This window comes from Stylophora pistillata, chromosome 8 (genome assembly GCF_964205215.1).
Source record: "Stylophora pistillata chromosome 8, jaStyPist1.2, whole genome shotgun sequence".
Taxonomy (NCBI): Eukaryota; Metazoa; Cnidaria; class Anthozoa; order Scleractinia; family Pocilloporidae; genus Stylophora; species Stylophora pistillata.
In genome coordinates this window covers 7,575,362-7,588,650 of record NC_142526.1, presented here as the reverse complement: position 1 = coordinate 7,588,650, position 13,289 = coordinate 7,575,362, and the positions used below count along the sequence as shown (strand labels likewise).

The 13,289-nt window shown below is 40.4% G+C and overlaps 1 protein-coding gene across 1 annotated transcript; it reads right to left on the bottom strand.

The window, feature by feature from the left end:
* Positions 1 to 2,959: 2,959 nt before the first annotated feature.
* LOC148724770 (uncharacterized) lies at positions 2,960 to 11,265 on the bottom strand. The gene is made up of 3 exons (XM_088729661.1): positions 9,177 to 11,265; positions 7,082 to 8,576; positions 2,960 to 6,478 (listed from the first exon to the last, which is right to left on the bottom strand). Exons 1-3 carry the CDS (start codon positions 11,234 to 11,236, stop codon positions 6,410 to 6,412), a joined length of 3,624 nt encoding a protein of 1,207 aa, XP_088585787.1. The 5' UTR covers positions 11,237 to 11,265; the 3' UTR covers positions 2,960 to 6,409.
* Between the last annotated feature and the right edge of the window lie 2,024 nt (positions 11,266 to 13,289).

Here is a 13,289-nt window from a genome sequence, read left to right as displayed (position 1 = left end):
GAGAGAAAATTATGATAGCTGGTAAGTAGAAATGAGAATCATATCTCAAAAAAATAACAAAGTTAAAGATGTTTTGTAATCTCAAGTTTAAAGAAAACAGTGCCGTAATTTTCGCATCGTGAAAAATTCACCAAAAATTATCTGCTTTCAATTTTTCATTCGTCTGTTCGTATTTGTTCCCTCTTGGCAAACATGATACAACTTTTTTTTCACAAAGTTTCGATCCAAAATATTTCTATTTTCAGAAACGAGTGAAAAAAAATTCAATCAAAAAACTAATAAATTGTGTCTTATTCGGTGTTAATTCTGAATGTATGACACACGAAATTAGAATCAAGAAACTGAAAAAAAATTTCCTGGAAAACAGATTGCAGAAAAAATTACGACCCTGATCAGTAAAATAATAACAACAGTAATAACAATAATCAAATCCCTAAAATATATTATAACATCTTCTGCGTTCTGTTTCCTCATTTCTGTTTCTTAAAGGAGAAACCTCCGACAGAAGAGAGAAGTTAATCACCAACGTTGAAACGCACGTAGTTCTTTTACAAGATATATTAATACAAAGCTATGCTATCTCCTTTATCATTCTTCCCTTGTTTCCCGAAACCATGGACCCCCCCCCCCCCACAATTTCCCGCCCCCTTCCCTGGATGGTAAATTATGCCTCATTTCTTACAAACAAACCACTGCCTTACTCACAACAAAATGATTGATGCTGCTTCCAACTTCCAACTTAAGAAGAAAATAAATTTGTTTTATTTACAATAAATTTTGATTTCTGGGGTCGCGTGAGGTTGACAACGATCCTTATGTTGTAGAACTGACAATTTACATGTACTCCTATTGTCTCCTTGCTATTCGGAATTACAAAATTGACTCTTTAACCACTAAGAGGGACTAGCATTTAATTTCTCCTCACAATTTCACAGCTGAATCACACATTAAGGTCAGAGAATAAAGGAAATGATAGATAACAAAGCTCTTGATTCGTATATGTGCACGATCCTTCGCAGTAAAGCACTATTTGAGCAATAGTGAAAATCAGACCCGAAAAAAAATTTCAGGCCTGTACGGGATTCGAACCACTGACCTCTGCGATACTAGTGCAGCGCTCTACCAATTGAGCTCAATTTCAGGTCTGATTTTCACTATTGCTCAAATAGTGCTTTACTGCGAAGGATCGTGCACATATACGTTTCATAACCGCAGTTCATACATATGTTTCATATGTTTGTTGTTGTTTGAAAGCTCTTGATTGTTGACCAAATTCTCCTTGCCAGCTCGTTAGGAAATGTATGGAGAACAGTTTAGAGAATATGCATACTATCATGACGTGAGGGTGTAAAGGGTTAGCAGGGCTTCGTTCATCAGTTGTAGGTGCAATATTCCGCATCAGCAATTTTTATGCATTAATCATCTCGCGTGAAAGAAAATTTCAAAAAACACAGGTAGAAATCTATGAAAGGAAATTCATAGTAAGGAAAATGAAAACTCGAGACTCTTCGAACATAGAGGTAATGAATTACGAGTATCCTGTTGAATTTTTTTCTATTTGGAGTTTCACCAAAAAGGTTTTGACCTTTAAAACGCTTTCACTTTCTGGCTTGCGTTGTTCTTTGTAACTCGGGAGATGTAAACGAGCCGTGCGAGTTTGGAGTCGGACGATCTTTTTTCGGACGGGCTCACGACAGCTTTCGTTATGGTTTTCCTAAGGATTATATGGGGAGGGGGGGCATATGGTTCATATAATTATGAATATTATGTCGGAAATTTGTCTTCTGTTTTGCTGTTACAACACATAATAACTCGTGTCACGATTCGTTGTAACTTTGGTGGAGTCAATAACCCATGCGGTGCATCGCAAAATTTGAACAGGCACACCATAGTGGAGAGGTATTATTTCATGTTGTCTTAGTGTAGATTGCTCCAGGCATTCACGAAGTTAAACAAAGCTCAATTAAAACGGCGGGTAAGTAGCAGAGGAGTGAAAAAAACCTATTTTAACCCTTTAGATCGTAAAGTTGACAGGCTTCTTTCTCCTTACAATATCACCCTTTAAGGGCGTAGCCAGGGGAGGTCCTGGGGTGCCCGTGTGCCCCCCCCCCCTTGGTAGGCCTTCTTTTAAGCAAACAACCTACAACATTCAGGTGGTGAAAATGCCATGACAATATCTTGGCCTGCCCAGTATAAACTCACTGCTCATCCCAAAACTGTAACATTAAGTAAAACATGCACGGTGTGGAGGTTGACATGACAATCTGGTAAGTAGCCTCTGTGACCCCCCCCCCCCTTTGAAAAATCCTGGCTACGCCCCTGACCTTGAATCAAATGTAAAGGTTAGGAGAATAATGGAAATGATCACCAATCTACTGTAAGAAACTCCTGATTGTCAAACAAATTCTCGTTGTGGTTACCATAGGAAATGTACTGAGATCAGTGTGGAGAATATAGATGTTAATACAGAGGTGTAAAGGGTAAGAAAAGGAGGGAGAGCGCTTTGAAATTTATTTATTTATTTATTTAGAAGATTTTCCGACAGGTAGGGACACCGCAACAGCTTTCCGCCAATCACTGCGGGCTCAGTAACCCATCCAACCCACCCCAGGGGAGGACAACCATCACACAGTAATCTCGTGCGTGGGAAATTAACGTCTCCTACCCCTAAGCCTGCAGGAGACGGGACCTCCATTTATTCGTCCCTATCCGAGAAGACTAGAATATCTAACCGTTTCTTGATATTAGAGGAAGGCAGCATATTCTTCTCAATTATTTTAAGATATTGAGTGTTGATCTGGCCGGGGCTCGAACTCTCGACCTCCCGCACAACAGTTCAGCGCTCTATCCATTGAGCTAACCGAGAGGCGGTTGAAATTTCACTTTCATAAGCCGGGGCAAGAACAATGGAAATTCCTGAACAATCTCAGTTTATGCAGGCCGCACACGAACAACAAAGTAGTTAGGGCAAAACATTTATTTCAAACTTATTTTTCAGATCCAGAAACCGGAGACATTGAAAAAAATATACTTTAAACACGAAGGCGCGCTATATAAGGAAGTCTTCCCTGGGAAGACCTAGGCTCATTTGTCACTCACCGTTGACGTGTGCGGGTCAAATTTAAATGCTGGTAGACGAACAAAAGGAGCTAATGAGATATCTATTGTTTACTTCCACCACCATGGTGGGGTTCTGTCCTGGTGTACCGGTTCACATGGGAATTACCATTGTTCTTTCTTTGTTTAGGAGTCGTTGGTTAGCTGTTGTGTATTGTTTGGTCTTTTGTATCGGCTCTTGTGAACCGGTACACGAGGACAGAACCGCATGGTGGCATGAGGTAACGTGCGAACCACCTACTTCGGTCTCAAATTTACCGCCACAAATAAAGACAGGAAATACAAACCTCAAGAATTCTTGTATTGTGATGACGACATAAAACAATTTTGAGGAATGCGCCCGCTGTTCACTGGTTTGGAGTAGCTGTAGCTCAAGCTGACTTGACTCTAAGAGTTCTACATTACGACGGTTGATTGACAAATGGTCCAGTGGGCCCTAAGGCTCCTTTTATAGCGCGCCTTCGTATTTAAGCTTAACTTTAAATTTTCTAAAATCTTGGCGAAATGTCTGATCACAGGAGCTCCTACTGTAGGAAAATGATATAAAAAAGCTTGGGAAACCTCTATTTCTCAAAGTGAGTAGACTACCAGTGGTCCCTCCTTTTCAGTAAAGTCCGTCGTGCGAGGAAAAAAGAACTCAGCGAAAAAAAATTAATGTTAGCACGCAGCGGGAGATCTAAAGCTATTTTCACTCGCGCAACAGACTTCGTCTAAAGTGGGGGCTGCTCGTAGTCTAAACGTAAGAAACCAATATCTTTATCTGTGATCCGTGGCCAAGATTCGTCTTTTTACAGTTCGAACACTCCGGTTTTGGTTTTATGACACTCTTGACATTGCTTTTGCACTTATTATTAATATTATTATTATTATTATTATTATTATTATTATTATTATTACTATAATCATTACTCATATTACAACTATTTAAGTAGAGGTTCAAGAAATAAACCTATGTTTTCAAAGTGTGGGTAACATTTTGACAAAATTGAAGAAACCGGATTGATAGTTCAAGATTCATAGTAAAAGTCAAAACATCTCTACGAAGTGTGTTTATAACTTAGAAATCCGGTTTCCATCACAGTATTGTTTAGACATCATTAATAATTGCCGTAAAATGAATTCCAAGAGACAAAAATACTACCAAATTTTTGGTTGTAAGACCTTATATCAGATGAAAAGACATAGGTCACAACAATCACATTCTCTGTAGCGCCCACTCCCCAGCAGGAGCAGCGTTTGTCTCGTGCAGTGATGACTTCAGAGCGAGGTTTTGGTACTGTGAGAGAGTTAAGAGAATTCCTCCACCGATTGCATTGAAAGAAATGGCTTAGAATTCGTGTACCTTACAACGATCTTCAATGGAAACGTCAAGCTATACTTGATATCTCAATTTCTCCTAAAATCTTCCAAAGATTCGCCCTTCTGGGTTCTTTACTTTCATCATGATCATTAATTGGATAAACTATTTCGGCTCTGTTTAATCTGTGAGGCTTAAAATCAAATCTATTGCCTTTTTTCGTTTTTATTTGTTTCATTTATGATCACTATCGGAGCAATTTTCATTGAAGTATCGAAAGTAAATCCGGAATTGCTTTGTTTTGCTTTACTTCCGCTCTCTGATTGGCTCAGAAAAACTCACACCAATCTCTTAACCAATCAGATACAAAAGTAAAACACATTCATGATTTGGTCACCCGCGTTTTCCAGCGGTTTAAGCAGTTTGGTCGGTTTTGCTTTGAAGTCTCCTAAAGGTATTTTCTTGTGACTACTTCGGTTTTGGATTTACGACACTCCATCGCTTTTAAGATTGTTATCGTTATTATCATAACTATTATTACAACTTGTTAAGTTGAGGTTCAATATACGAACTTATGCCTTCAAAGTGTGGCTAACATTTTTGCAAGTTCGAGAAAATTGATTCCTACTTCAGGTCGCACGATTGGAAGCCTAAATAATCACCTCGACGGAGTGTTTTTAACCTAGAAATCCGGTTTCCATCACAGCCATCGTCTAGATATCATTACCAACAGTAGTAGAATAAACTCCAAGAACGAAAAAAAGTAATAACGTTTTGGTTGGAAGACCTTATATCAGAAGAATAGACATAGACAACAATCAGCTTGGGACTCTCTTCCAGCGAGTCTCAAAGCTGAGAAATAAATTTTAAGGATAATGATAATGTGATAGAGCAATGTTCAGTCGAGTGTCGAAAGTAATCCTAGCTGGCTCTAGATCTGCTTTTGCCTTACTTCGCTTTGTGATTGGTCGATAAACCTCTGGCCAATCTCTCAACCAATCAGGCGCTAAACTAAAAACAATTACGACTTGGTCGCCCGCTTTTTCCCGCGTTTTGGGATGATTGGTCGGTTTTTAATTTGAGTTCTCTCAAAAGTATTTTCCTTTCTTCTGATTGGCCGTTGTGATTCCTTTCTTTCAGTTTTACAACACTCAATTCAAAAGCACTCTATCGCCATACCATTATTATTGTTGTTATTATATTACAGTTTAGGTTCCAGAAATTAACAGGGTCCAGTTGTTCGAAGGCCGATTAGCACTAACCCAGCGTTAAATTTTAATGCAGGTTTCCCTATTTCGTCATTCAAGAACCTTTCGGTGATAATTTTCCGTATTCTTTTTAGAGCACTCATCATCAAATTGTAGACAAAAACAGTTAAACTGAACTTTCTTTTAAAGCTTTCAGATCTGAAATCAAATATCACGCTAACCAAGGGTTATCTTAAACCAGCTTTGAACATTGCGGCCCAGATAACTTCGCCTGCGCCCTTCACCCGTTAACTCCTTGACGTAATTTACATATGAACTCTTCATAAAAAAGTATCAACACATTATGTATCTAATAGCAGTTCAGAATACACACCTATCAATCTAAGAGTGACTTCTTTTTTTTTTTCTTACGTACTACCGAGCTGGTTCTCCTTATCAATTTAAAGAGAAAATAATGGCAGCTAGAGGGTAAAATTTAGAATCATATCCTAAAAAAATAAAAAGGTTAATGATTTTTTGTAATCTCAAATTTAAAGAACAGTGCCATAATTTTCACATCGTGGAAAATTTACTCAACATTTTCTATTTTTTGATTTTTTAATTATCTGTTCATTTTTGTTCCTCCTCGGCAAACATAATACAACTTTTGGGCGAATGACATCGCTTGCTGGACAGCTGGGCCGTGTAAAAAAAAAGCACCCACAAGAGCAGTGAAAAGTAAAAAGTTTTTGTGTAAAAAAATACCAGTTTTCCTTCCAGTAAACAGGAGGGGAGGGAGAGTCAAGGATCAGTCGCTACTCTGTTTCTTGTCCCCGTCACTTTCGTCCTTCGTCAGTTCTTTTTGCCTAAAACAAAACTTTTGAGTTAAGAATGATGTGTAATATTTTTTTTTTACGTTTACACAATCTCCCAGTCGTTGTCATTAGATTTGTTAGAGACATAAAAGTTAGCTTCCTCACCGTATTCACTGATTTATCGATTAATTTATTCATTATTTATTTATTATATTTTCGCACAGATTGTGGTCAATGTCCTGTCAATCTTTACACCAATGGCATAATTGTAAACATCTTGCACACTTAAGAAACTACACTGAATCTTAACCTGTTTTTGTTAAACCTTTAACTCCCAAGATCTGATTTTTAATTCTCCCCTCTAGTTGCTACACCTTTTCTTTTAAATTTGTGATGAGAATTTGGTGTTAGATCATGAACAACTTGTACCTGATAAATAATTACTTGTTTGCTGGATAATGTATGGATATTATAGGGAGAAGTTACATGTTAATAACTTCTAGGAATTAAAGGTTAAAAAAAACCGTCAACATGTGCCGTCATAAAATGAAAACCTCATAGTTGCAGACGTGTTTCTAATTAAAGAAAAAGGCAGGCTCCTGTTTATTTTCACAAGCTCAAATGGGTTATGTCGATTACACAAAATTACTCAAAAACAAGCTTACCTTATTTTTTTTCAAGTCAAATCTCACGTTGTCTCCCATCAGCACAAACGGAGCCCATTGGGCAGGTTCGGTGAAGCCGTTGCCTCTCAACCATTTGATGGCCTGGTGAAGAGATTCACTGGCACTTTCTCCAGCAGCCAGGTGTTTGTAGAAAAGTTTCATGAGTAGCTCTGTTGCTTTGTCTTCTATGGCCCACGATGCCACCAACACTGAACGTGCACCAGATCCTAGGAAAGCCCGAGCGATTCCAATGACTCCCTCTTGTTTAAACGTCCCACGCCCGCTGTGACAACAGCTAAGTACGACCAGTTTAGCTCGCAGCTTCACCTTTGAAATGTCGGACATTGTCAAAAGGTAGTCTTCTTCTTGTGGAATACTTTTAGTGGTGCAATTAGGGGACAGGGCAATCTCTCCCCTCTCGGCATTACCATGGGCGGCAAGATGTATCAGGCTCACTGAATGAAGTGCGTGAAGTACCGCCTGCTTTGTTGCGTGCTCTCCTAACAAAGGCTGAACACCCAGGAGTCGACCAACCATCTCAGCTTCCTTTCGTGCACACAACAATGGTGTCCATTTCAGGATACGTCCTTTGTAAAGCACTTCACCAGCCAAAGGATCACCCACTACCAGTGCACCGGACTGACTGTGATAGTCCCTCGAACATTCCTGAATGATGCCCAGAGTCGTCAGAGAAGGGACGATGCGGATTCTGTGGGTTTCTGAAAAATACTTTCCCACTGTCTCATCCCGCAAGGCAGCAAAAGGGACTCGGTATGAAAACTTCTCAGGCACAATGATGACTTCAGGCTCTGTGAGGAAATCTCTGACAGGAGCGATAAGCTGGTCATAACATAGTTGAAGAATCATTTCGTTGCGTTTGACTTCGTCTCCTTGTGAGGTTGCTCGGCTCTCTTCTTGAGGAGATATGACGATATCGTCACCCAAAGATCGATCCTCGCAATTCTGGTTATGTAAAATGCCGAAACTGGAGGCACTTTTTTTAAACATTTCCTCCAAATCGCAAACGTCTGCAGCCCTGAGGGTGTCGATTTTCATTTCGGGGCTCACTCGATAGTCAATGTCTCCATTTGCTTTTAAAACCCACAGACGAACATGCCGCTCACAATATGAAATGTACAAAACAGCGCAATTGCTCTCTTGACTCACAATGCTTTCGATCCTTGGCCGAGCTGTTGAATCAGCTGAGATGTGGCTTTTAATTGAGAGTTTATTTGCCATTAATTCTGCGAGGCCTCTAGCGCGTCTTAGCTCCTCCACATTAAGAGAGTCTCGCACACTTCCGGTGGCACACAGCATGCGACTGAGCAACTCGTAGGGGAAATTACCGTGCTCTTCCAAGAGACATGTTTTAAATTCATCGTTTTCTTTGAGAAAATTTCGCAACTTTTCATAAATTTCAATACTTTGACGTAGATACACCATTGCCTCCTCAAGCTTTGATTCCGATTTCTTTAATTGAGCGATTCCAAGAAGGCTAAGAAAGTCAGTCACATTGTCTCCTATTTCGCTGCTCATCAAGTGCGCTTTCTCAAAGTGTTTTTCCGATTCGTAGTAATTGCCAAGCGATAGGGACACGTGCCCAAGGTTTTTATAGATTATACCTTGTCTTGGTCTATCGCCAGTTTTGATGGTGATAGCAAGTCCTTTCTCGAGTAACTCTCTAGCCTTCTGGTAGTCATGAAACAAACCTAACAGATTTGCCAGCTCTGCGTAGCAGTACACTTCACTCCCTCTGTCGCCAATTTCTATACTGATGGCGAGTGCTTTGTCAAGATATTCCTTAGCCTCCCTATTTCTACGAAGTGATAGAAACACAGATCCCAGATTCTCATAGTGTGCTCCTTCCCCTTCCCTGTTGCCAATTTCTGTTGCGATAGCAAGAGCTTTCTCGTGATATTCTTTAGCCTTCTGATATTCACCGAGTGATTGAAACACAGCTCCAAGGTTCCCATAGCTTGCCCCTTCTCCTTCCCTATCGCCAATTTCTGTTGCGATAGCAAGAGCTTTCTTGTGATATTCTTTAGCCTTCTGATATTCACCGAGTGATTGAAACACAGTTCCAAGGTTCCCATACCATGTCCCTTCTCCTTTCCTATCGCCAATTTCTGTTGCAATAGCAAGAGCTTTCTCGTCATATTCTTTAGCCTTCTGATATTCACCGAGTGATTGAAACACAGTTCCAAGGTTCCCATACCGTGCCCCTTCTCCTTCCCTATCGCCAATTTCTGTTGCGATAGCAAGAGCTTTCTCGTAATATTCTTTAGCCTTCTGATATTCACCGAGTGATTGAAACACAGTTCCAAGGTTCCCATACCGTGCCCCTTCTCCTTCCCTATCGCCAATTTCTGTTGCGATAGCAAGAGCTTTCTCGTGATATTCTTTAGCCTTCTGATATTCACCGAGTGATTCAAACACAGTTCCAAGGTTCCCATACACTTTCCCTTCTCCTTCCTTCTCGCCAATTTCTGTTGCGATAGCAAGAGCTTTCTCGTAATATTCTTTAGCCTTCTGATATTCACCGAGTGATTGAAACACAGTTCCAAGGTTCCCACACCTTCTCCCTTCTCCTTTCCTATCGCCAATTTCTGTTGCGATAGCAAGAGCTTTCTCGTGATATTCTTTAGCCTTCTGATATTCACCGAGTGATTGAAACACAGTTCCAAGGTTCCCATACCATGTCCCTTCTCCTTTCCTATCGCCAGTTTCTGTTGCGATAGCAAGAGCGTTCTCGTAATATTCTTTAGCCTTGTGATATTCACCGAGTGATTTAAACACAGTTCCAAGGTTACCATAACTTGCCCCTTCTCCTTTCCTATCGCCAATTTCTGTTGCGATAGCAAGAGCTTTCTCGTCATATTCTTTAGCCTTCTGATATTCACCGAGTGATTGAAACACAGTTCCAAGGTTCCCATACCTTGCCCCTTCTCCTTTCCTATCGCCAATTTCTGTTGCGATAGCAAGAGCTTTCTCCTGATATTCTTTAGCCTTCTGAAATTCACCGAGCGATTGAAACACAGTTCCAAGGTTCCCATACCATGTCTCTTCTCCTTCCCTATCGCCAATTTGTGTTGCGATAGCAAGAGCTTTCTTGTGATATTCTTTAGCCTTCTGATATTCACCGAGTGATTGAAACACAGTTCCAAGGTTCCCATACACTCTCCCTTCTCCTTCCCTATCGCCAATTAGTGTTGCGATAGTAAGAGCTTTCTTGTGATATTCTTTAGCCTTCTGATATTCACCGAGTGATTGAAACACAGTTCCAAGGTTCCCATACACTCTCCCTTCTCCTTCCCTATCGCCAATTTCTGTTGCGATAGCAAGAGCGTTCTCGTAATATTCTTTAGCCTTCTGATATTCACCGAGTGATTGAAACACAGTTCCAAGGTTCCCATACCGTGCCCCTTCTCCTTTCCTATCGCCAATTTCTGTTGCGATAGCAAGAGCTTTCTCGTAATATTCTTTAGCCTTCTGATATTCACCGAGTGATTGAAACACAGTTCCAAGGTTCCCATACCTTGCCCCTTCTCCTTCCCTATCGCCAATTTCTGTTACGATAGCAAGAGCTTTCTCGTAATATTCTTTAGCCTTCTGATATTCACCGAGTGATTGAAACACGGTTCCAAGGTTCCCATACACTCTCCCTTCTCCTTTCCTATCGCCAATTTCTGTTACGATAGCAAGAGCTTTCTTGTAATATTCTTTAGCCTTCTGATATTTACCGAGTGATTGAAACAGGACTCCTAGGCTTCCATAAGTCACTGCTTCTCCAATTCCGTCGCCAATTGATTTTGCGATGGCAAGTGCGCCTTGAAAAAGTTCCTTGGCTTCTGCAAGCCTACTTTGTCTTTTGTATTTGTCTCCCAGTTCAATGATTGATTTTCCGGTATTGTGGAACATGGCGATAAGTTTGTTAGTGTATCGTACTGCGTTTGTGTAACCGGAGATTGCGTAGTACGCATTGAATATTACCTCAGAGACATCCAGTCCGTTCATATGAAAGCCTAGATTGTTGAGTAAGGCTAAACATTCATAACAAAAATGAGCGGCTTGTATACCACGATCAGTGTTTAGAAGATATGTGGCAACATCTAATCCTATCCTGATCTTCTGTAGGATTTCACTCGTGTTAGTCATCACGTACTCCTTTTTGTTTGACCAAATACCTTCCTGAAATGGAAAAAAAATCAACAGGTTAAAATACAGAAAACTTAAATAACTAAATTATATGATGACTGTTGGTAGCTATCTCTCTGCAAAAGTTTAGACAGTGCTCACTTTCCACGAATGCTTGTTAGTGCGTGTGCAACATTACTTTTCTCTCTTCGTTTTTCCATAGCTAATAAATTGTGCATAAACAACACTGATTCTTGACAAATCGCGATGCAAAATTTACGAAAACATGTAACTTTTAGACCCATCCTATGGGGGGAGGGGTGCTTAGATCAATTTTTTCCGGTACGTGCTGTTCTTCCTCAGAACCGTTCTTAATGCCCCCTCTCATAGACAATTAATTTTCTGATCCTCCACCGTTCCCCCCCCCCCGAAAAATGATATGATCTCCAAAATCCTTCATCTTCCTTTTGATGGCAAAACGATAAACAAACAATTTCAAATTGGTTCATATTAACACTGATTGCCCCCCCCCCCCCAGCTCCCCTCCATGCCTTTTGCTGATGTTTCATTTGCGCGCAATTCAGATAAACTGTGTCAAATGCATCTCGGATTTAAAACTTCGCTCTTGGATTCATTGAGTTGAGTATTTGATATACGTCACTGAAAATTTTTGTATTATTTTTCGATAACGACATGGGCTTATTTTGGGCAGACAGCGAAACCTGTTAAATTTTTCTTATATTTTCTGACAGAATAAAAACGTGAATTCTTTCAAGAAAAGTGAAAGTAATGGGCGGAAGCCACAGAACTATAAAGGTCGGCACACACGAGGGGACTAGTCTCTGCGACTAGTCCCTGCGACTAGTCCGTGCGACTAGTCCCGGAAACAAGTCTTTGAAGGGTTTACACGAGGGGACCGGTAGCAGGGACTAGTCCCTTAAGGCGTCCACACGGGGCACTCAATTGCACAAGAACATAGGAAAATTAAGAGGCAAAAGATGTTTCTTAGTCTGAAGCGTTACGCGAAAACAATTAAAATTTGGTAACTTTTCATTGTAGCACTATTAAACATCAACGCAAACGAACTACACTTATTCAGTCGGATTATTCATGCTTTTACGTGTTCCGTTTTTTTTTTTATTATTATTATTTTTAACAGACACAGAGTCAAATAGGGTAAAAATTCCATCAAAACGGCTCCAAGACATCTGTATATGTTTACAAAAGTAGAAATAGTTTTTTATTCTTAAGTTGTAGAAATCTAGAAGTCAGGGAAAATTCATAGAAACTGCAATGTTTACAAATACCGGAAGTCACGCATCCTACTGACCCGTGATTGGCTTATTTACCGTTTAGTCGCAGGGACTGGCCGCACAAACAGTTCACCCGAAGGGAAAAACATTTGTTTCATGCGACAAGTCCCAGCGATTGGTCGCACGAATTCAAACCAGTTTGAATTCGTGCGACCAGTCGCAGGGACCAAATTTTGGTCCCTGCGACCACAGAAATGTGTAGTTCACACGAAGGGACTAGTGGCATGAAACTGGTCGCTGGGACTAGTCGCAGGGAATAGTCCCCTCGTGTGTGCCGACCTTAAGAGAAAGACGGCTCACCTTTATAAACAAACTCGTGTCTCGTTCAGTTTCCTGGTCGTTTAATTAGTGAAACCAGAAGTTGGAAACTGAAAGAAAAACGTATCCTGTCAATACTGAATGCAAATAAATATGTGTTCTTGTCCAAGGGTGAGGGGAAGAAGGCTAGATATTCGCCGAGTTCTTTTTCCCCTATGGTTGGTCATCGGTTCATTAAGAACGCCAAAGAAGCTATTATCCAGCGGCTTCTTGACCCAACAGGCTTGGCTGATAAAGGATTCGTTGCATAACCAAAACATTTCACTTTAATAAGATCCAGGAATGATTTGTTTATTTCAAGAACTGGGAAAGAAAGCCAACTGTGTTTGTAGCACATGATAAACCTACGAGGGCCGTTTATTTATTTCTCTTTTTACTATGACTGTCTTCTACCGCTTTTGCGATTCCTTTGCCGATAAAGATTATGGACTTAGTAAGGCTGC